The sequence below is a fragment of the Crocodylus siamensis genome, chromosome 4, assembly GCF_052110815.1.
Source record: "Crocodylus siamensis isolate JL-2025a chromosome 4, ASM5211081v1, whole genome shotgun sequence".
Taxonomy (NCBI): Eukaryota; Metazoa; Chordata; order Crocodylia; family Crocodylidae; genus Crocodylus; species Crocodylus siamensis.
Window position 1 is genome coordinate 173,233,254 of NC_143398.1, and position 24,972 is coordinate 173,258,225.

General features: G+C 41.0%; 1 protein-coding gene across 1 annotated transcript in view; it reads left to right on the plus strand.

Moving 5' to 3' along the window:
* SPAG16 (sperm associated antigen 16) overlaps positions 1-24,972 on the plus strand; it is a 947,700-nt gene that overhangs the window by 614,300 nt on the left and 308,428 nt on the right. Inside the window, exon 13 of the mRNA XM_090041227.1 lies at positions 20,121-20,247. Coding sequence (XP_089897353.1) covers positions 20,121-20,247 — 127 coding nt within the window. The remainder of the gene's footprint in view (positions 1-20,120; positions 20,248-24,972) is intronic.

Genomic DNA, 24,972 nt, shown 5'->3' on the forward strand with positions numbered 1-24,972 from the left:
AACAGGGTGCGTGTTCTATCAGTTCTGAAACTGGATCAGTAGTAGTATAAACTCTAAGGCCGCATCCAGACAAGTGCAGCTGTGAGATATGTGGTGCCATAGACACGTTTGTGGTAACACATAACTACATGTTCAGTTGTTCTCTGGGAGCAGCGCAAAGGGTTTTTTGACCCCTGGATATCCCCTATTGAGAAAAAAAAGCAGAGTGGTGCACACGGGGACAGCACGTGCCACTCAAAACTGGAGCTGGGCCACCCAGCGCTGCGCTGCGGCTGCTGACCAGGCTCCACGCAGCAGAACTGTCACTGCTGCAGCCTCAGGAAGCCCCCAGGACCCCAGGTAAGGCTGCTGGGGCCAGCCCAGTGCTGGTCCCAGTCTCCCCTACCACCCCTGGGGTAACTTGCCATGTGCCAGAGTGTGCATCACAGGTGTTCCCTAGGAACAACTAGTGGCGGCACACCTGGATGTGGCCTAAGTTTTTATTTATTTATTTTAAATAGAGTTTGAATAAAGGAATCTTTGATCTAATGGGCTACTTGTTTCATGCTGATTTATGGGGTTAATCCTTTGTTGATAGCTTAATCCTTCTCTTCTAATAACACTGGTTTATCTTAATTCCTTCTATCACAAAAAAAGGAGGTCAGGCAGTGGAGAACTCACTTCCAAGGTAAGATATCAGGGCATTGCCTAGTATTGCTCCTTGAAACTCTTCTAGGAAATTTTGACTCCAAGATATGCAACTGCACGCATAATACTTAAAATAGCATAATACAATCCCTTCCAAGTAGAACCTCAAAATCAGGAGAGTCCTTTTTGGGCTAATAATCTAACATATCTGTCTTCTGAAAGGTTGGTCCCTCAAGAGGAAAGCAGAAAATGAAAACAGCGAAATGAACTTTGGAATTTAGCATCACACATGCTGTGTTTCTGGTGGTTTCTCCCTCTAAAAGCAGACAGAGACAATGCAGCAGTTTGCCAAGACAGCTTTGAAAAATGCACTGAATAAAAATGATATCACCTGTAGGTTAGACCAGTAGGTGAGGCTTTTTATTCCTTACTTCAGCAGCAGCTTATTAGACAACCAGAATGATATTGTCTTTGTTGTGGCGCTGTGTCTAAGAGCACAGCAAATCCATTATTCATAATACCTTTCCAAGTTCACAAAGCCATTGAAACAGTGCAGCATGTCTCTTAAGACTGCCACCCACTCAAAATCCATTTTATTTGGACAAATAACAAAACTATGCTCTGAAGAAAACCAATTTGAAAACATACTGAAATTCATTCTGCTTGCTTTAATATTTAAGTGTTTATATTTATTGAATTCCAGCCATTTTTATGCTGTTTTCAGAAATATTTGCTCATTTAATAGTTCTATAGCAATTTCAGTAAATTTAAAATAAGAGAGAAAAAACAAAACCTAAAAAAAGAAGAAAGGACAAAGGTAATGGTGCTGTTTGCAGTGAATCAATACCAACTACTGTAAAGGTACCTATTAATATTCAGCAGCATAATTGCATGCTAATTGACTATTTTGTACAACAGTGATTCTAGTCCTTTGCTTTAGTCCTGTATAGTTTTACAAGAGATTGGAACTGGAATTTTTTTTAGCCTTAACCATTCACTTTAAAGAGAACAGATTGAGAGTCCTAGCTTGTTATGTTGTTATCATAATACTAGAGGTGTGTCTTCCAAAGAAACAAGAAAAGGAAATCTCACATTCAGTTGCTACTGCAACACTTAAATTTGACAAAATGCAATCTTTTTATCTGTCTGTGCTTTTGATTAAGTCCTTTTCTTTTATGTTTCAAGAGAAATAATAGGCAAATATGTACTGGAATAATGCCTTGTTCATGGTGTTGGTACATAGTGCATTTGTATGTAAAATTAGGTGAATGTAAGTTACTAAAAAGTATCCTTAAGTGGACATGGAAAGTTTTACTTACCCATATTGCATATATTAATCTCCCTGATCTGGACAGATGAGGGTAATGTGAACATTTCCATCTAATCTTGTCTTAAGAACAGAGAAAACTAATAGAAGGATGTTGGAAATTGGTGATATTTCTCATTTATCCTCTCTATCACTAAAGCACAGGGCAAACTAAATATTGTGGGGAGTATTACATCTTGGAATACTGGAGGACAGAAAATTACTGGAATTGACCCCATTGAGCAGACTATTATTGCAACATGTGCTGCCTAACACCAGTTGGAGATAATCCTTGTCCAAAGAAACATAACTTTGAGATGCTCAGAGAGCACTTAGCTTGTCTTTTCCTGGGTTAATGTGTGGACATTCCCATTTTAAGAGCATTTAATACATGGGAAATACAACATCTAACAACACCATATTCTTTTTGTGTGTGCGTGTGACATAGATAAGTAGTACAATATAAACAGCATAGCTGGGGGAGCATGGCTGAATGCAGATGACCTGACATCCAGAACTTTACTGTCCCTGGACTGAAAGAGCACTGGGCAGCCATGGGAGAGTGGGAATCTCTGGTGGGAGGGGGCAAGTGAGCAGGAAACCACTGAAGAAGCAGAAGTCACAGGGCAAACTTGGTAGCTCCTAGCCATGTCTTTGCTTTGCTGGCCTGCCAGTGGAAAGTCACGGTTGTGCATGTTAGGGTCCTTGAAGTGTGACTGCTCACAGCACTTGCTAACTTTTATACCACCTAACATTGCTTAGAATTAGCATGTATGAGTTTTAATATGTAATAACACCCACAGTCCAGATTCTCTTGTGGAACTGTTCTAGGAATCAGCCTGTAGACCAGTGGTCACCTACCAGACACTAGTCAATCAGGATTGACCTGTTGAACCCAGAGCCTCTTGCAGTCATTCCAGGGGGGAGGGGCTGAGCATGGGCATGTGCCCCCCCAGCCCAGCAGGTCAGTTGGTGGGGGAAGGGAAGCAGGCCAGATTGAGGCCCCTGTGGTGAGAAACAGAGTGCAGAAGCAGCCCAGTAAGTGGGGCCCCAGTCGAGCAGGGAGGATTGAGCCCAGATGGCATGTGTGCATCTGGTCCGGCCACGTACTTCCAATGCCTTGTGCGTCCAGCCGCTCCCAGGCCAGCCGTAGCATGGTTTGGGGCACAAAGCCCAGCCCACAGTGGAAGCCACCTCTGCCTCACACAGATCGGGGGGGGATTATGTCCCCCCACAAACACAGGGCAGCTGCAGCGGTGGTGAGCGAGAGAATGAGATGGATCAGGGACAGACCTTGCACAGCCAGGGCAGGATGGAACTGTGAGCAGCTCATCTGGGTGACACAGGGAGGGGGGAGCATACTCTCTGGGAGGTCATGATCCTCGGGAGGACACTGGAGGGGGGTGCCCCTGGAATTGCACAGGTAGGGTGGGCTACTGCTGCCAGCTGGGGCTGGGCTCTTCCCGGCAGAGGCTGGGACTATACAGTGGTGGCACTGAGAGTGGGGCTATTGGGGGCAGCAGCCTCCCACAGAATTGCTGTAGCACCCCCATTCCCATTCCAGTGCTGCCACCACTTGGCCTGACCACAATCCCCAGCCTCTGCCAGGAACAGCCCAGCACTGCCTCTTAGCACTAGCCTACAGCAGCAGCCTACTCTCCTGATTTCCCGTGTGCAAATCCAGGACACATGGCCCCCGTGCCCTTGGTGGTGGGGGGAAAGAGGCTACGAGATGGTGCTCGGCTGCTCCTGGTGGAGGCTGGGGGCTGCAGCCAGGCCAGGTGGTGGCGGCAATGGGAGAGGGTTGGAGGGGCTACATCAAATTTTTAGATGGCTGCAGCCCCCCATAACCCCAGTCCCAGTGCTGCCGCTGCCACCCCACGCAGCCCCAGCCTCTGCTGGGAGCATCTGCAGCCCACCCCACTCCACCCCGCTCCATGCAGTTCTGGGGCATGTGCCCCAGCAGTAAGAGAGAGAGTTGGAATAGGGCTGGGTCCTCAATCTGCCCCGCCCCACAGTCCTTTCCCCTCCCCCTCAGCATATTAATCAGTGCTGCAGACAATGGTCTGAAAAGGTACTATTTTTACATCCTCGTTCTTATTAAATGAGACAGTTGTACCACACCTGATATTAAGCTGCTATTTGAAATACAGGGAAAGCTATTTCAATAAGAAAATTGAATCTAGAAGGCAAAGTACTTTTCCTGGATATTGTATTTGAATAACAGAAGCCTAAAAGTATGGCTTCATCAGTAAAGCTAGACAAGGCAAATTTAAAATTAAGATTAAGGATCTTTAGGAAAAGGAAAGTCACTCAGTCATCTGACAAAGCACCTGATCCATCGAAGGGAAGTACACTGTTGCATTTTAGTAACCAATGATGGCAATATAAATTTGGATGGATTGAGGAAAAATGTCTTAGTCATCTTAGACTTAGTCATGCAAGACTAACCAGAAAAGCACATGTTCTATTAGGCTTTTAGACAGGGGTTTAAGAGACCACAGCAAAAAGTGGCAGCTTTAATACCAACTTAAGAAGAAAAGCTTACCAAAATGTGACATAGGTTTATTGCTGATTTCAGATGATGAGTTCATTTAGGATAATCCTGCTGTCATCACAAGTGAGCCATAGTTTATTCCTCTGCTGTGGAACTGCTGAGCAGAAAATGTATTCATACTAATACTAAAGTATTTAATGACAATTTAATTAAATGTTGTATATCTTTTTGTTGTTGTTGTCTGTTTACTACTAGGATTGTTTTACCTGGTTATGTGTCCCCCAAATGCCTTGAGGGATAGAAAATAACTGCTTTGCAAAATAAGGCTAAGATTTTCAGCAGTGGCTTGTAAATTCACTTAAGAATCCATTCTTAAGTATCTGACTTTAAAAAAATTAATGAAGAGAGGTTGACTTTCATAACATACTGACTACATAGGACAAGATTCTCTGCATCGCAACATAGGGTTAGACATCTATGTCTGTATGGCCTTGTACAGAGCACAGGGAAAGCTATACATCCCAAAAGGACTTAGGGGAAACTTGGGTTCCAGTTTTTGCTCCAAAGACTTGAAGGCAACAACTGAACAGGTGTTTCAGGATCTAAATTTTGGACATAGGTGCCTAAATTCCACTTTAGCTCTTTTCATGACCTGGTCTCCAATCCCCTGAAACGTCATATCCTTTCAGTCACTGGCCACTTCCTAATATCTTGCCCAAAAGATATGAATGTGTTTAATGAAAATGTTTCCTATTAAAATGCACAATAATGTTCATATAAGTTATCCAATTCAACAATTGTTTGGATCTAATTTTAAGAGAGGCTAAATCTGTGCAGCTACTAGAGACTTCAGCTGGAGATGTCAGAGGAACTGGGCACTCATAATTAAGCCATATATCTAGGAATATTTTATAGCTTGTCTTGATAGGATACCAAGATCAACTGAGTCAACACTGCTAAAGAAGATGGAATGTACACTTAAATCTGGTATGAAAAATATACCCTACATTGCAAACCCTTTTATCTCAGCCATTGTCCTCTTTAATCAAGCTAAATAATTTGAAAGCATTTCCCCCGCTAAAAAGATGGCAGTCCTAAAAACTGAAGTCTTTCTATCTGTATTATCAGAACAGATGCAGCATGCTACACACAGCAGTCCAGGCTTCCCAGTCTTCCCCACCAATATGATTTAGCTCAGATTTGAAGGGACAACCTCTGTGTTGAAAAAAAATGGAAAACAAAACAAAGTCTATCTCCATTTACCATGGTCATGCCACTCCTTGCCCTACCATCTGATAGCGCTGACAGCTATTAATTGATGCTAATCTTTTTCTCTGTGTCATCCAGCAACATGCAGTGTACCCTGGCCATCATCCATCAAAGCACTTAAATGAATATTTAAACTTAACTACCCTGCTTCCCCACCATGCATGAAGTTCAGGAACTCCATAAAGTTTTGCCTACTCACTTTTGTACTCCTTTAGTCTCTATTGATTTATACATTTTTGCAACCTCTCTTTTGTGAATGAAGTTATACCAGGACACAGGTATGTGCACTATGGCCTCACTACAGTTGTATCAATTTAATTAAACCCAGGTAAAAACACCCTTAATTGAAGTAAATGGTGTGTAGAACAGCCTCTAGAAGATCAATGCGTCAATTTCTCTTTTTTGCTTTAGCAGATCCTTATCCTTCCTTCTTTTAATTTGTTTCACACAAAAAAACCTTTAGCCAAAACAGGAAATATAAATAATAATACTTCACACTTCCTTAGCACTTTACATGTTCAAAGCAGTGTAAAACATTATCTGCCTAATCCTTCATTACGATAATTAGCAGAAGCCTCATTATTCATGTTTCAAGCCACTGAAGAAAAGGTGACAAAGATTATTGGCAGACACTGTTAGACTTCTTCACACCCTCCTGTTAAAGCCTAATTAGAATATAAATAATTCTATGATTTATAATTTACAGTTATCTGAAGGAAGTCAAATAAAATTGTCAGTCACAAATTAGTGTTTAGTGTTTACCAAAATAAGTCACTGTTTTGAGTACAGTCTAAAGCATATCATGAGAAAAATAAAAACTGTCTTCTTCCTTGTTTTTCTAGACTTTGCTCACTGAACAGGTGTTGGCAAATAGTTTATTTATTAAAAATAGATAAATGAATGAATGAATGAATAAGAGCCACTATCTTAGTACCATCTATGTCAAAGTATGCTAGGCAAACTACAGAGTGGAAAATAGGGGTCTTCATTAGTTAAGACAATGTCAGGAAGTTACATCCATGTGCAACACCATAGCAACCAATGTGTTCTTACAATTTTACCTTTGTGCTCTTTTTCTCTTCTTATAGCGCTTTACTGGCAATGTCTCTTGGGTAATGTAAGCAGTCTTTTTTATTGGATATCCATCTGATACTGAAAGCTTCCACACAAGAAACTGATATACAGTATATAATATGGGGACTAATATATAAGTATAGGGACTCTCCTTGAAATCTGTTACTATATTCCTTCCCCCATGTGTCCCCAAATTCATTTTTACACACTATGAATAAAGTGTTGCCTTCTGCCTTCATTTCTTTTAATAAACCGAGTGTAGGATTCTGCTTCTTTAAATTTGCAATCAATTGTGAAACCTAATCTTTTCATGTACAGAGATAACTACAGATATTTGGCAGTTCTTTCCCCAGCATTTTGAGAACGATGTTTCCAGAACTTAAAGTAATTTTATGTCTACTAGTCTCTTTTCCAAGCATTATTCTGACAAGAGAGTTAATTAGTTAATTGTAAGTGTGCAATCAGCTGAGGAATTGTTGACCAAATGCCATGTCGCTACAGTAATTTTTCTGAATCTGAATCTTTTCATTATCATCAAACTTTGCTTAAGGCATGAATAAGTCTCTGATATTCCTTCCTAAACTGTGTGGCTCTTTGCATATGTTGTATGTTGTTAAGCTCTCTAAGTTTCCTTCTGAGTAATGTTTGACAAACTAATTCTTTAAGTTATGGAAGAACAACAACATAATAGTTAGAACTTCAAAAACATTTACAGATTGAAGAAGCTCCCTGGGAGGTCTAGTAAAATTGCAAAAGAAATATCTAGCCTTGCAACTATATTAATTTCTTTTTCTCTTTGAATGTTGCTGTTGGTAGACCAGTAACTTACTAACACTCCAATGTTTCTGGAACTAAAAGTTGCTCTCTACAGGTGAATCTGAAAGTGCAAAAAAGGACGGGCAACAGACATGTCTATACATGTGATTTAATGTGCAGTATCCTACCTATTTTAATGCACATTAAAGTGTAACTAAAAAAACATGCTATTTAATGTTCATTAAAATAATCTAATGTGCATTAGGTATCACTTTAATCACGGGTGCCTATACCTGAGCACAGATGCTGTTCCAACGTACTGGAATTCCAGCGCATTGGAGTAGACTCAGTTAATCCAGCGTGCTCTTGGAATTTCTCTAAAGCATCGCCCCTCTACCCCTGGAGCATGTATAAAAGTGTGTGCTCTTTAGTTAATGTGCATTAAGACAGGCTAACACACATTCTCCTAGTACCTCACCATGGAGGGCACTTTTATGTGTGCTCTGGAGGTGGGGGGAGGTGGTACTTTAATTAGAGCGGCTCCAAGAGCCACTCCAATTAAAGTGCCTCTGTGTTTTATGCATCAGCATCCCCACACTTAAAAATGGCAATGGAGGTACTTGAACTAAAGCTCATTCAACAAGCTTTAGTTCAAGTGCCCCTGCCACCATTTCTAAGTGTGGGATGCTGATACACGAGATGCAGGAGGCTGCTGGAGTGCAGTAATTGCCATACTCCAGAATGTGCTCTGATGTACAGTATATTGGAGCAACCTTCATTTTCATGTACAGGCACTCAGGGGTACTAGATTTAATGCACATTAACGCACTTTAGTTAATGCATGCGTGTAGACTTGCCCACTATGTAGCTGTGTGCTGTTCTTTGTAAGATAAGGGCTGACATGAGGTTCTTCATTCCTGCTTCTACCACTAAAGTAGCTGTTCACTAATAAAAATAAATGAGAAATTAGCCACCGAGTTCATTGTGAACTGGAACAGGTCCAATGACATCACACAGAAACATTTTATGATTTGGCATTGAATAATAGTTACCATGTGAGATTGAGCTACTAGGGCTGTGCGAAATGGCTGTGTTTTGTTTCAGTTTCAGATCTTGGGGCCCTAGCTGGGAGCAGTATGGGGCCATGGGGAGGGGGATGGCTGCTGCCCTCCATGCAGGCAAGGAGACGCCTATGTGGATCTCTGATCCCTGTCACACCGGGTCATGGGGCAGGGCAGCAGCACAGAGCAAGCCTGCTAGTTCCTGCTGCATGACTCAGCTCCACAGGGAGCAGAGATCTGTGCCAGAGGTCTCCTTGCCAGCTCTGCCCACCCCACACTGCCCCAGCAATGTAAGGCAGGCAGCAGTGGCAAGGAGATCCCTGTGCAGATCTCTGTTCTGTGCAGAGTCAGGTCATGCAGCAGGGCAGTGCTGGTCCCTGGCTCCTCAGGGAGCAGAGAGCAACACCAGGGTCTCATCACTGCCACTGCCTGCCCTACACTGCCCCAGATCTCTGTGCCCTACAGAGCCAGGTCACATGGCAGGGACCAACACTGCCCTGCTGTGTGACCTGGCTCCGCAGGGAGCAGAGATCTATGCCGGGGTCTCCTTACGACTGCTGCCCATCCCGTGCAGCCCCTGCAAACCCAGCTCTGAAACTGAAATTTTCTGAAACATTTCCGAAATGTTTCTGAAACATGTCGAATGCCTCGTTCCATTTCAGAGATGTTTCTGGGCCTTCCATTTCAATTTGGATTCGGTGTTTTGGGTGCTGAAACACCTCTGAAACAAAACGGCTCACAAAATTTCTCACAGCCCTATTAGCTACCTTCAAAATACAGGAGGAGGGAGAAGAGGCAGAGCATATATATTAAAGTTTGCTAAGATTCAGAGAAGAAAATTCCCACTAAACAATTAAGTTTGTGTCTTCTCAGAATGTGTTACAAAATTATCCAACAAGGCAAAAAATATAAGTTGTTAGAAATTATCTGTATCTTATTATTTACAGGAAACTTTTGAAACCATTTACAGACATCATTGCTTTAGGAAGAGACACATCACAGTTAAATTATGAGATTTATAAAATTTCATTTTTCTGAAGGTGGTATAAGTTAAGGCTGTAACAATAACAGTGCCGCCTTTTAAAGTTGCTGAGTTGGGACAAATGTATGTAATTATGCATTAATAAAACATTATACCATATTCTGGGATCCTTTTTTCACTTGGTTATTTTTAGTGGTGATGTCTTTACTTTGATATTAGCGGAATAAAAAAGAAGGCAAAAAGTAGAGCATTTTTTCTCATATTTATCGGTAATATCTATATTGCTTCAGGGGTCGGTGTCTATTCATAAGTTTATTTTATTGTGTGCTGGACAAAGGGATGGAGCATTCAACCTCCCATGGTGATAAATTAGGGCCCAACTTGATCCAGCTAAAGAAATGAGAGTTTTGATACTGATTCAATGACAACATGATTGGAGCACTGTGCCAGTATAATAAGACTGCAGCTCCTCCTGTTGTTAAACTTATAAGTAGTTTCACTGAGTTGAAGTGTGAATCAAGAGAGGAGGATTTTATACTTAATTGTAGTTTTATCCAGGAGTACATTTAAAACATACTCATTGAATAATGTAAATCAGTTTCATTTGTCAGATTTAATAACTTGAGTTTGCGTTGATACTGATATTTAGGGTCTATCTATCCTGAGGGTTGCCCTGAAGTAAGCAAGTTCTCCAATATTTATATCTTACCTTGTAACCCATACCAGTCATGCGTATCTTGCTTCTTATTCGCAAGAGTGAAGCCCTTCTACAAATTGGTCTACAGATTGCTTGTTTCTACATGGGGGCAGTAGAGAGAGGAAGTTGGATATAGAGGGCCCATAAGACAGGAAAACAGATTTGTGGAATTGCTGGTGATGAACATACTGTGAACCTACACATAGCCCAATTAAAGTCAGGCTTCTACCTACACAAATTAGGGAAGAGAATTTCTTCTACAAAAATGAGAATAAAAAGCACATAAGTATTGTATTGTATCACTTGTCATCTTCAAAATGCTGCATAAACATTAATTAAAAAGAACATAATTTGAATATCCAGAATTGGAAGATAGCTTCATTTTACTGAAGGTATGTAATAAAACATCTTGTATGGGGCCAAGTGGCTCTTTGACACGATCATGTCCGTATACTAGTATATCTTTCGTAAGGTAAATATGCTTGATAGAGAAAAAATGTCCCCAAACATCAATGTCTTATAAAACTCTGGTTATGTTTAGTGAAATAATAGGTTAGGAAAAATTTCTTTGTCATAAATGATGGTAAGCACTTTTTACTGAAATAGTGGTAGTTTTACATTCTTGACATGAATAATCGGATGTGTCATATGTGAAGCTACCTAGAAATAAAATAGAGGTCATAAAATGTAAAGACATGATAGGATGTATTTATAACAGCATAAAACAAACTGGCATTTTAATGTTGTAAGTCGACCCATTTGCTATACATGTCCATTGATCTTGGCTGGAAAATTTCTGTGCCTGATTTAAACATATTTGTGAGAGAAAGTCATATAGTGGGTAAGTGATAGGAGGTGTTTTTGGCTTTTTTGGTAGTATACTTTTAAATGGTACCGTTCTGTTAACATAATAGAGTTGGATGCTGAGCATGCTGTGCCGTTCTGCAAAACTTTCATAGAACTATTGCCTGTAGATGCATTGCACATTACCTTTTGATGCAAATTTCCCACATGTTTGGTTTGGTGGCAATGACAGTTTATATGACAGTGTGTTATACAAGACATATGGAAAAGGAATTAAGTGTAGTGGTTTTCCTGACTGAGAAAGCAGATGAAGAGAAAGAGATGCTATTTCAGAGTGCTAGTGCATTTAATATATTTGGATGGATAGCATGTAAAGAGGGCATAGTAGAGTCCCTGTCTCTAAGCACATGCTTAAATCTCATTAACTTCAACTGAGCTTCAGTATGCGCTTTTAATTGTTCTTCTCAAATGAGGTCTCATATGGCATTGGAATAAACTAATGCTGTGTATAGTTACCTCATAAAAGTCGTATCAATATATCCATATTTTTATTGAAATCTGACCAGTGCTGGCCCATGAAGGGTCGACTGCCAGTCCACAAACTGCAGCCCTGCAGAGCCAGGTGGAGAGGCTATGACTCCTCCTGCAGGGCCCATGGCAGCAGTTTGGGCCACTCCCCTGCCTGGGGGGCTGGAACTAGCTTTACCTGTGTTCCAGCCGGAAATTCTGGCTATGGGGCTCTGCATGGTGGTCCACAGTTTGCTGGGCCGTGGACACTTCCAGTCCACAGTTTTCTGGGCCGTGGCATAAAAAGGTTGGGAACTGCTGATCTAGTCCAACCCTTGCTCAAAGCAGGACTATTCCCAACTAGCTCATTCTAGCCAGGGCTTTGTCAAGTTGGGCCTTAAAAACCTCTAAGGATGGAGATTCCACCACCTCTCTGGGTAATGTGTTCCAGTGCTTCACTATCCTCCTAGTGATAAAGTTATTCCTAATATCCAACCTAAACCTCCTTTGCTGCAACTGAGACCATTGCTCCTTGTTCTGTCACCTGTCATCACTGAGAACAGTCTAGCTCCATCCTCTTGGGACTGACCCTTTAAGTAGTTAAAGGCTGCTATCAAATCCTCTCTGGACACATCTACACAAGATGCTATGTCATCATAGCAATGAGCTACATCACCGTAGCTCATCACTATGGCAAAATAGCTTTGGCAGGCAGTAACTGTGACGCCATGGCTATGTCACTGTAAGAACGAGTTACAGCAATGTAGCTTACTGCTATGGTGATGAAGCATATAAAAATAACCATGCGTTCCTGATGGTACTAAATAAATCCAGTTCACTCAGCCTTTCTTCATGAGTCAGGTTCCCCAGCCCCTGAATCAATTTCATTGTTCTTTGCTGGACTCCTTCCAATTTGTCCACAACCTTTCTATAGTGGGAGGCTCAAAACTGGGCACAGTACTCCAGATGTGGCCTCACCAGTACCGAATAGAGGGGAATAATCACTTCCTGCAATCTACTGGCAATACTTCGACTAATGCAGCCCAGTATGCTGCTAGCTTTCTTGGCAACAAGGGAACACTGCTGGCTCATATCCATCTTACTGTCCACTGTAACCCCCAGGACTTTTTCTGCAGCACTGCTGCCCAGCCACTCAGTCCCCAGGCTGTAGCGGTGAATGGGATTCTTCCATCCTAAGTACAGGACTTTGCACTTGTCCTTCTTAAACCTCATGAGATTTCTTTTGGCCCAATCCTCCAATGTGTCTAGGTCAATCTGAATCCTAGCCCTACCTTCCAGTCTACCTACTACATCCCCTAGCTTGGTGTCATCCGCAAACTTGCTGAGGGTGCAATCTATCCCATCTTCCAGATCGTTAATGAAGATATTGAACAAAATCAGCCCCAGGACCAATCCCGGGGGCACTCCACTTGATACCAGCTGCCAGCTAAACATTGCGCCATTGATTACTACTCATTAAGCCTGACAATCCAGCCAGCTTTCTATCCACCTTACAATCTGTTCATCCAACCCATACTTCCTCAGCTTTCTTGCAAAAATGCTGTGGAAGATGGTATCAAAAGCTTTGGTAAAGTCAGGGTATATCACATCTACTCTTTTTCCTGCACACCCAGAGCAGGTTGTTTCATCATAGAAACCAGGACTTGCCCTAGGCAAATCCATACTGACTGTTCCAAATCACCTCCTTCTCCTCCAGGTGCTTAGAAATGGATTCTTTGAGGACTTGCTCCATGATTTTTCTAAGACTGAGGCTGACTGAACCGTAGTTCCCTGGATCCTCATTCTTCCTTTTCTTAAAGATGAGCACTATACTTTGCCCTTTTCCAATCATCTGAGACCTCCCCTGATCACCATGAGTTCTCAGAGATAATGGCCAGTGGCTCTGCAATCGTATCAGCCAACTCTCTCAGCACCCTCAGATTCTTTGCATCTGGCCCCATGGACTTGTACATATCCAGCTTTTTAAAATAGTCCCTAACCTGTTCTTTTACCACTGAGGGCTGCTCACCTGCTCCCCAAACTGTGCTGCCCGGTGCATTAGTCTAGGAGCTGACCTTGCCTGTGAAGACCAAGGTAAAAAAGGCAGTGAGTACTTCAGCCTTTTCTGCTTCCTCTGTCACTAGGTTGCCTCCCCCGTTCAATAAGGGACCCACACTTTCCATGATCTTCCTCTTGTTGCTGATATACTTGTAGAAACCCTTCTTGCTACACTTCACATCCCTTGCTAGCTGCAACTCCAGTTGTGCTGTGGTCTTCTGTTTTCATCTCTGCATGCCCAAGCAATATTCTTACACTCCTTTTAAGTTGTTTTTCTAATCTTTCACTTTTTGTAAACTTCCTTTTTGTGTTTTAGTTCACCAAAGAGTTCTCTGCTAAGCCAAGCTAGTTGCTTGCCACATTTGCTATTCTTTCTGCACACCAGGGTGGTTTGTTCCTGCACCCTCAGTAAGGTTTCTTTATAATACAACCAGCTTTCCTAGACTCCTTTCCCCCTCAGATTGGCCTTCCAGGGGATCCTGACAATCAGTTCCCCAAGGGAGTCAAAGTCTGCTTTCCTGAAGTCCAGGGTCCATACTCTGCTGCTCTCCTTTCTTCCTTTTGTCAGGATCCTGATCCCAATCATCTCATGGTCACTGCTGCCTAACTTGCCATCCACTTCTACATCCTCCATCAATTCTTCCCTGTTTATGAGCAGTAGGCTAAGAAAAGCATAGCCTCTAGTTGGTTTCTCCAAACACTTGCACTAGGAAGTTGTCTCCAGTGCTCTCCAAAAATGTCCAAGATTGTCTGCACACTGCTGTATTGCCCTCCCAGCAGATGTTAGGGTGATTGAAGTCCCCCATGAGAACCAGGGACTGTGATCTGGAAACTTTTCCTAGTTGTCTGAAAAAAGCCTCATCTACCTCATCCTCCTGGTCTGGTGATCTATAGCAGATACCCACCACAACACCACCCTTGTTGCTTTCCCCTCTAACCTTAATCCAGAGACTTTCAACAGGGCTGTCTTCAGTTTTATATGGAGCTCTGAGCAATTATACAGCTCTTTTACATAAAGCACAACTCCTCCTCCTCTTCTTCCCTGCCTGTCTTTCTTGAACAGTTCTTACCATTCTGTGACAGTGCTCCACTTACGCAAGCTATTTGACCAAGTCTCTGTTATTCTAATCACATCATCTTGGGTCTTCCCCTCTTTTTGAATCCCTTCACTTTCCCCAGCTCTTATGACCTGAACTCCTTTTCCCACATAGTCTTCTGGCCTTCTGGCTGTATGGCCAACCATTTCAGTCTGCTGTTACTCAGCTTTTCCTCTGTAGATGTTACTTTTGCTTGTTGTCAAACCTTTTTTTTTTCCTTACATGATCTTTCTTATCCATAAATTCACTTCCGTATCCTCATCTGTCTCACCATCATAGTGAACATCTGTTGTTTCTTTTTTCCCCAACCTGCTGATCCATACCATAACATAGGCCTTATCACAGTCTTGTAGATTTTTCCTTTCACACAAATTGCCATTTTCTTGTCATAAGCCACTCCATTTACCTCCCTCCACTTTATCCATGCCTTACTTTTTCTGTTACTAATTTCTTCATATTTCTCTCTATAGTCTTGTACAATAGACTCTGGATATTTGAGCCTGCATGCAGATGGTATATGCTGGTTATTCTATGCCACAAATGTGACACTGTGGGTACATTAACATGTTCAAGTAATGCAACATGATCAACTCTGGAGTTCTCTGAGCTGGAGTCAACTGTTCCCCAGCACAGTGTCTACACATTCACTTGGGACAGCAGCCCTGGGCTGGCAGCTGGTTTGTGGAGTCACCCTCAGGGTCTGGGTGGCAGAAGGCAGCAGAAGGGCTGGCTGGGGCATGAGGATGCAGAACCTGTGGAGCCACATGTCTATGTGGCAGGCAGGAATCTGTCCCCCACCCAGTCACTGTCTACATGTGTGTTTTACTGCAGTAAATGATTCTGCCATAATGTAGTACTATCCCTGATAGTACTAACTGATGGTTGAACTAATTAATTTACTGTACCCTAATATAGGCATGTGTAGCCTGTGATGCTGTACTGCAGAGCTAATTAGTCAACTGCAGTAAAGCACACATGTAGATGTACCCCCGGTCACAGGAAAATGCATGTGGTATGTACTTTGATTTTTTTTCCACCTACTGATTATACATCAGGCTTTTCCCAGCTATGCCTCCGTATGCTCGAGTCACTCTATCTCTCATTTGGTTTCTGCAATCAAAACCACATCACGTAGGAATCTACTGTACCAGAGACATCCTTCTAAATGTCCTCTGCTAAGTATTGAGAGCCAGAAAATATAGAAATGGACTTATGATGGACCTTTGATATAGACCTTGTCTAGTAAACTCATGTTGTTTAGCCTTTATGCATGTTGTGCACAAATCTTAGATAGATTTCCTATACAAGTTGTTTCCTCATGCACCACTGTCACTTTTATTGATACATGGTCATATGCACCTTCCATATCAATAAACAGCAGGTGAAAATTTTTCTTGTTTCCTCTGTACCTCTCCATTACAGCAAAGCTCACATCAATAATGTGTTTAGCCTGAATGCTAACTGATTATTACTTCCAGTTTTGACTTCTCAAACTTTGTTTGATGATCCCTTTCTGTAGTATCATGGTATGGTTCATGAATTTTATGCTTCTATAATTGCCACCGTCTTGTACAACTTCTTTCTTATTTAAAATCATGCACCATAAGCCCTTTCCCCATACATCTGGCACTTCCTCTCATAATTTGATCTATTAAAGAACTTGGTAAAGAAACTTACATCTTTGCAAGGCAGTGTACAGTCCATGCCAGTATTGGTATTCTGTCTAGTTCTATACTACAGCTTTCCAGTTTTTCTTTGCATCAAGGGTATTTGCTATTATTTTCTCCATTACTGATTTGACCAAGATTTGATTGACCAGAACTTTTCTGCACCTCTGCCTACAATTCTCTTCATTCTTAAGCCTGTTGGAGTAATTCTTCCACCTGTTTTATAACTTCCCTGACCCAAAAATCTTCCTAGAGTTGTATTTGGGATAATTCCATGGTTGCTGCAACTATAGTCTTATGGTTTGAGACACGCAATATTTGTGAGTGGAGTTTTTTTTGTTTTTTTTTTCCTTTTTTGGTTTCTTTGGTACGTGGGGAAACAAAGCTAGATAAGATTTACCCCAGTGCCATTCTATGAGGCCCTGATGGGCAGGGTTTGAAAATAAGAATGTAAGGAAGATACGTACTAACTTGGGTAAAAAAGAAAGCCAAAAAGAAACAAATGTCTGGCCACTCAGGCAGCATCAGCACCACTGGTACAGATCCCAAGCCAAGATAAATGGGCATCTGATAGGCAGCCAGGCATAAGAATGAGGCCACATTTAAAATGTAAAGGCTGTATAAGTGTAAAAAGAAAAGCAAAACAAATGTGACTCCAGCAGGTATATTTTAAGAAAACCACTATGAGTTGGCAAAATTATATTTTGTTCCTAGTAGCTGCTGATTCCTGTTTGTTATATACATTTGGAAATTATTTTAAGCTCATATTGAATGCTCTTGATTTTTTTCCCTACCTTGCATTTTTGTAGCCATTAGCAATAAAATGGAGGTGAAAGATTAGTCAGTAGGAGCTACTAAAGATACCTGGTTTTGCAGAATTTTAACTCCTTTTGCACTGTTGTTAACCATTACGCAAGGTGAACATGAACTTAAATACTGGAGAATCAGTCCAGTGTCACTATTTTATTTTCAGTGATTATGTAGTTTATCAAATACTTTTCTTCAGTGTATATTATACAATATTCAGTATGATTGTAGAGATGCAGTATATGTTAAGAATATAGTGAAATCTTCATTAAGTAAGCAGGCAGACTAAGTATTTTGAGTTGGGTAATATGAAATCAGCTTTCTGGAAAGCAAAGTGGAGTGTGTGAAGCACATCATCTTGTAATCGGATTCTAAAAGAAAACACACTATGATAGTGCAGTGCAGAAAATCAAAGATTGCCATTCCCACTGAGCTAATGATATTGATGATGATATGTTTAATTTAAGTAGGATGATCAGCTTGAAGTTTTGCTGTTCATAATTATAACAAGCTGCCAGTGTTTGCCTGAAGCTGTTAGCAAGATTTTGACCCTGCTGGGAAAGAATTAAGAAGGTTTGGCTGACTTATTGTGGCAGGTGGCTCATTATTTCACCTGGATATAAGCAAAGTGGGAAGTGCTTTTATAGAAAAAAAGAGAAGATTGAGGATAATTAGTCTTGAAGTAGAAAGTTTGGGGGCAGCCAGGTCTGGATTTGAAGTATGAATTGAACTTTGTGTTGTTTATTAACATTTCAATTTAACATAAAATGAAGGGGGGAGGTAACTTGGGTTTTTTTATGAGGAACAGACTGTATTTGAGAGGAGGTGGTTACTGGAGCCACAAATTTTGGGGTTCCCCACTACAGAAAGGATGTAGACAAATTGGAGAGAGCCCAGTAGAGGAGAATACAAATTGTTAGGGGTCTGGGGGACATGATTTACGAGAAGAGCCTGAGGGAACTGGGCTTATTTAGTCTGCAGAAAAGAAGACTGAGGTGGGATTTAATAGAAGCCTTCAACTGCTTGAAGGCTGGTTCCAAAGAGGATGGAGCTAGACTGTTCTCAGTGGTGGCAGATGACAAAACAAGGAACAATGGTCTCAAGTTACAACAAGGAAATATGTTAGATATTAGGGGAAAAAAATCTTAGTAGGAGGGTAGTAAAACATTGGAACAGGTTACCCACAGAAGTTATGAAATCTCCATCCTTGGAGGTTCTTAAGACCAAGCTAGACAAAAGCCTTGGCTGGGGTGATACAGTTGCGGATGATCCTGCTTTGAGCAGGGGATTGGACTAAATGACTGAAGTACCTTCCAACCCTAATTTTCCATGATACTGTGAAATTAAGTTTAAAAAAAGAGAAACAGTTCAGATTTTCATATCGAATTGCTGAGTACCTCAAATAAACAAGGGTAAAGTGTTACTTCTGGAGGTAAAATCATCCCAGGGTTTTGCTGGTGAATACTAATGGATCATTCTTAACTTCCCTGGGCAATACCCCTAGTTGGTTACATCATTTAACACGGATACAAAACCTGCTTCAGGGAATAGGGAATGGGGGGAGAGGTGACAAATACCAATCTTACCATACATACATGGTTTTCTCTATTTTCTGAGCTAACCAAATTTCTGAACCTGCACAGCTTCTATCTATGAATCTGTGCTTACAAAGAGAAAAAGCAAGGGTTCAATTCTGCTGTATGTTAAATCACTGGACCTGGAACAACGGACTATAAAATAATAGGGTTATTCTAGATGTGTATGTATGTAAATTGGTAAAATTAGTCTGTTTGTATACAAAAATGTACTCCCATGGAAAAAGTCAAAGGTGCACAGCTTCAAATCAAGTATTTCTTAGCACCGGTACAGCATCCAGTTAAAATGTTCCCCCCTCCACTAGAAATGAACTTGTGTGTGAGAAATGCAATCTCATTTAAATTATATCTCAGCTTGAAGGGAAGATGAGTTTGTTTTATGTAGCAGTCGGAGGTTCTCAGAAATATCCGTCAGTCAGTTACCAGAGTGGTAAATTAAATCTGGAGAGTGAGAGCTCGCTCATCAGTACACATTGATATGGAAGTGGCAAGGGGGGAGAAAGAGAACTGCATCAGGCCTAAGTGTTTATGTTCTTGATGGAAATGTACAAATCATTTCCTTCCTTTTCACTGCTGTCATGGTCCATCACTTTAGTCCATTTTCACCTTGCTAAAGGATTCTGAATGGGCCTTCCTGGTTTGGCACCTAATTAATCTCTCACAAGTCTGTTCTTGCAGCCTGACTGCCTGGGATGGCCCATTTCTTATGTCAGTGACTCATGAACAATACTCTCTTTCTTCTCCCTGCCCTGTTGTACATTGTCATCCCCCAAAACAGAAGATGTAGATTTCTGCTGCTTCTTTGGGAGGGAGGTGGCAGTTCTCTTATTCTTCTATTGTATAGGAGTATATATCCCCAGATCAGTTGATTTCTTTTCTTCTTTTTTCCTTTTCTCTTTCTCATGTAAAACAATATGATACTATGAGAAATGAAGTGGCCTAAATTGTCAAAAGTGACTGGTGATTTTTGAGTGCCTATATCAAGACACCTCAGAAGGTCCCAATTATCAGAAAGTGCTAAGCAACCACTCTCTGAAACTGTAGTACTTTTACAGTATGTAAAATTAAGCACCCTAAAACCACTGCTTGCTTTTGAAAATCTAGGCATGCATATCAGCCCACATACTCTCTCTCTCTTTCTCACAGGCATGTGCACATACACATGCACAATTTTTTAGCCTGAATCCAGCCTTTCCCTTCACATTAATATCTCTGAAAATAACAACTAAGAAAAATAAAATATGATTTTTTGGTCTAATCTGTTTCATTCTGCTTGATGGTAAGTGCTATATTTCTATCATTGTTTTCTTTTATAGTGAGAGATGCAGATACACCATGCGTGGCCATAAGGATTCAGTTAACAGCATAGAGTTTCTGCCATTCTCCAACACCATTCTCACCTGCTCTGCTGACAAGACCCTGTCACTTTGGGATGCCAGGACGGTGAGTAAGCTGCTGTTTTTGCAAATTGGTGGAATTGTTCAAATACAGTGGTCATTTGAAATATGAAAGAAGTGGAAACTTGTCCAGAAAATTAACAACCTACATAATGTGGAGACTCAGTAATAGAATATAAATACAGCTATTTTATACTGACCAAAAAGTTATTACTATATGCTGTCTCTTTGGTGAGCTTGTAAATTTGTTGGTCACCTCAGTCCAGGGGCTAATAGGTAGATATTCACATCACAGAAGAAAAGTTTGGCTCTGGATTGTCAGTTGTTCTCTTTGTTGGTGAATCTAGGAGACAAGTTAGGGGCCTTGCCATATGTGCTATATTAGTTCTATGGATGGAGTATTTGTGTCACTCTTTGATAAGTTACTGACAAATGGAAAAATGGGGTAGGAAAAATAAAGGACACACCAATGTCTAGGGCTAATATGTTTGCTATTCTTTTTGGTAGAATGGCCTTCATAATTTAGTGCTGACCTTTCATGAGTTAGGGGTCATTCTTTCTTAATGGAAAATATTTCACAATGGTCATTGACAGAAGATTTGCATCTCTCTGTCTCTCGTTCTTCTCTATGGTCATTCTTTGTTATGCATAAATGGATCAATAGGCATTGCTACAGTATATGCAGGATCAAATGTGCAGTTGATAATTTTTCCTTTGTCCCTGTTGCTTTGCAACCTCCTGTACTTTGTGGGGTTTATATTCAAAACTAAAGTCAAATGCCTGAACAAAATGATAAAGGATAGAAGAACAGATATTCACTAGGAACTGAAACAAGAGGTATGTATTTCCTCTCCCATCTGGGGGTGGGGCAGGGGGTACAGAGAGGGGAACAGAACAATAATTAAAACTAAGAGGCTGCTGAACGTGTCACTTTATCATGGTTTTCTGTCTACACTTCAGGAATTCTTAAGTAGCAAAATGAGCCACAGCCCTTTGGACACTTAACTTCTGCTGCAGCTCTGCTCTGTGGCAGTCAGCAGCAGTCAGCTTGGCCTTGCCCAGCCAGGCAGAAGCAAGGCAATAGCTTTGGACTTGGCCAGGTCAGAGCTAGAGGGGCTGGAGCTAGAGCAGAAGGTAATACAGGAGGGGAAGGGAACGGGTAGGTGGAATGACGAACAGAGTGTAGTCTCCCCCATGCTCCTCCTGCGCCGTACAGCTCCCCAACCACAAGTTATGCCCTCCAGCTGCATGTCCTCCTCCCCCTGCTATACAAGCCATCTGGGGCCCAAAGAGCTGAGTCACTACCTTGTTATTTGAATCTGACAATTTTTCCCCCGTGTTGACTGAAGCAAAGAATCTCATCCCAGATCTGAGTAAATGCAGTAATTACGTGAGACTTAGAAGGGGAGAAGGGATATCTGTATATTTAAGAGTCATTGCTGTAATAATTATGCACATCTTAGTTGAAAAAGAAGCTCACATGAAGAAGACAGTGGAATATTTTTTAAGTTTATTAGCTAATTTCTGTTTATGGGGCCAAGGAAAAACAGAATGGATGGTAAATTAATATATTAAGCATTCAGTGACTCAAGTTAAAATGAAGACTCCTTGTTTTCATATATGCAAGTTTCCAGGAAAGTTGATCACAAAAGTATACCTAATTCATACCCAGATATCAGTGGCAAATTCATTATGAGCATCTACTTCCTTCATACTAAGTGATCAGGCTATATTAAAGTGTCTTCCCAGAAAGAAGATAAATGATTTAATCCCATTAGTTTGGAACATACCATTTTCTTACCTTTTGGGATCAGTTAGCATTAAGGAATACAGTTAAAGTTTATTTTAATAAAATGTAAAAATTGTACAGTAGTTTTTTTTCCTAACAATTACCTTCACATTAATAATCACATCCTGCTCGTAAGCTATTAGCTCTTTATCATTAAAGGAATTGCTAGTCAGTTGCGTGTAAGTTGAACAGACAAATCAGCTTTGTATTTTGGGGGAAAAGGAAACAAAAATCTTTGAAATTACTAAGGCAAAACTATAAAACGGCCTGCAGAATTTGGAAATGCATAAAAAAAGTGGGTTTTTTCTGGATATCACACAGGATTTGTCCCAACCATATGTAAAATTTAATCTATGATATCTGCATTAAATTAAAAATGAAGGCTGCAGATTGTTTTCAGGGAAATAAGATTACGAAAGGTAAAATAGTATTTAGAAGAACATGGATATTTCCAAGTTTTGGAAAGAAATGCATTATATTGTTGGATTTCACTGGCAGCATGCTAAGACCAGGCCAAATTCCCCTTGGGATGATTGTATGTAGTTGAAGACACAATTCTGTGGTAGGAATCTCTTTCCAATAAAGCTGAAGGTTTTCATGCCAGGGTAAACTGTTAAATTTATTTCTTCCCTTATGCCAGTTTCATAGAAAGACAAGTGCATTCTGGCATTTCACCAGAATATTTTCATGCTGACACATCAGAGTGAACATCTTCTTGCCTTATGAATTGCAAAGTATATCCAATGATAAATGTAAGATTTGTTAAAGAACCTCAGACCCTGAGAGCACAAGTTCACTTGCCTGGTTAATTCTGCTCATGATAAGCAAGCTGCCATTCATCTGTATCTCTCACAGTCTGATGAGTGATTTCTCGAGACAGTCGAATTTGTCTGGATAAAATAGAAACCAACCTGAATCTTTACTGTTCTCAGGCTGCCTACAGATTGATGTTTCCAACCATATGAATAATTAACAAAAATAAAACAAAGGAAAGCAGAATCTGGTATTAGTTCACATGTATGAAGACATTCAATGTAAATATTACTCCTTGTGCTTTTTGGAGCTAAACAATACTGCTCTATGTGCATCTTTTGTAAATAGAGATTTCCTGTTCTGTAAAAGCTATATGGTAATTTATATAGCAGTTGTCAAAAAGTCTACATTTGCTAACAGTCATACACACAGATTTACATGTGCATTTAACTATATCTATGAGAGTATTTCTGACTCCCATGTGACTACTAATATCTCTACAATTAAGCACATATATTAGTCTCTGTAGAATTAGGGTTACACTGGTTTATTTTCTATTTAACAATAAAAGGGACTACCAGGTGTCTCAGGTATCTTTGTATAGTAACAGTTAGCAAATGTCGATTTCCCTTTCCGCCCCCTAGAGGTAGCCATTCACACTCTTACTGGCACGTTCCATGATTTAGTTCATTATCAAGGATTTCCATCAGACTTTGCCACTTTGCAGGGTAATCTAACAATTTCAAACAAGTGTTTTATTCTTCTCTTTATACTCTGTCTGCAGGAGAATGCTGGCATACTAGTACAAGCGATCCTGTTCCTTCCCACTGTGAAGGAAGGTTGTCCCATCCCTGGCATTGAAATAGGAAGACATTAAACATGTCATATTTTTAGTGTTTAGATTTTAAATGGCTTAAATAGTAGAACGACAGTTTAGCACAACAGTGACCAACCCTGTGTTCTAACTTGAGTGATCCACGGGCTAAATCAAAAACTAAAAGCTCTGAAGTAGTGTGGTGTCATTGATGAATAATGGAGACACCAGCCAAAGGGGCAGAAGAAACCTAGATGATATTGTCCCAAACCCAGACATTTCTGCCTTAACGACTTCAAATACCTGTTAACGTTAACACATTTTCATAGCGTTAGATAGTGGCTTTGGCCTGAGTCAGGGCAAGCAAGGACACTGGGGGTGCAGCAGGGCTGGGCAGAGTGCGCACCACAGTCCCAGAACACCCAGCAGCCATGGTGCCTCCTGCCACTACTCAGACCAGTTCTACTCTCACCAGGCAAAGTGAGCCAGTGCCAGTGGTGGTGGGTGTTGTGGGGGTGGGAGTGGGTAGTGCCTCCCACAACTACTCAAATTGGCTCACTGCTTCCATCAAGCAGACCAAGCCAGTCTGTGCAGTAGCAGGAGGTGCTGTGGTCACTGGGCACTCTGGAGCTGCAGTGCTCAATCTGCCCAGTGGGAGTAGTGGGCCTGCCCTGTCCCTAGCTACTATTTTCTCAGGATAGAGAATTTTTCTGTTCACCATCCAATTAGGCAGTGTGTTGTTGGGAGAAGAGTAACTGCCTACTCTGCCTGCCCATTCCCTAGTCAGTTTATGGGCAGAAAGATAACAGGACAAAGACAATTTAAAACTTAAAAATGGCTGTTTGTTAGATTTTAAAAACAAGCAGCATATAAAAAATTGCACAGATCTGTGAGACAGTTTTGATTTTTAGATTCCAATCTACTACAGAGCTCTGCTAAGACAATTAATGTTCGCGTGTCTTTCAGTGGAAGGTGTAACAAGCCCTTACACTCACCTTTTGAGACTGGGAAAGAGAAAAATATCAGAAAGAAACAACTAGTACAGGAAAAAAAAGTAGTGTCAGGCAAAAAAGGGAGGACACTGAGCTAAAACAGACTGAATTACTAAAAAACTTAGAATTGGGGTGGCAGTGGAAATATCAGATCAGCTTACTCATATTCTTCCCCCCTCTACTCTCCATGAAGTGACTTGTAGACTTTTAGCACTTGTGGTCTGAAACAACTCATCAGTAAGAATAAGAGGAGAGAGTGTGTTAAGAGCATAAAGGGGTCCCACACCCTAGGCCTTAAGAATGCTATTTTCTCAGGGTAGAGAATTTTTCTGTTCGCCATCCAATTAGGCAGTGTGTTGTTGGGGGAAGAGTAGCTGTCTACTCTGCCTGCCCATTCCCTAAGCAGTTTATGGGCAGAAAGAT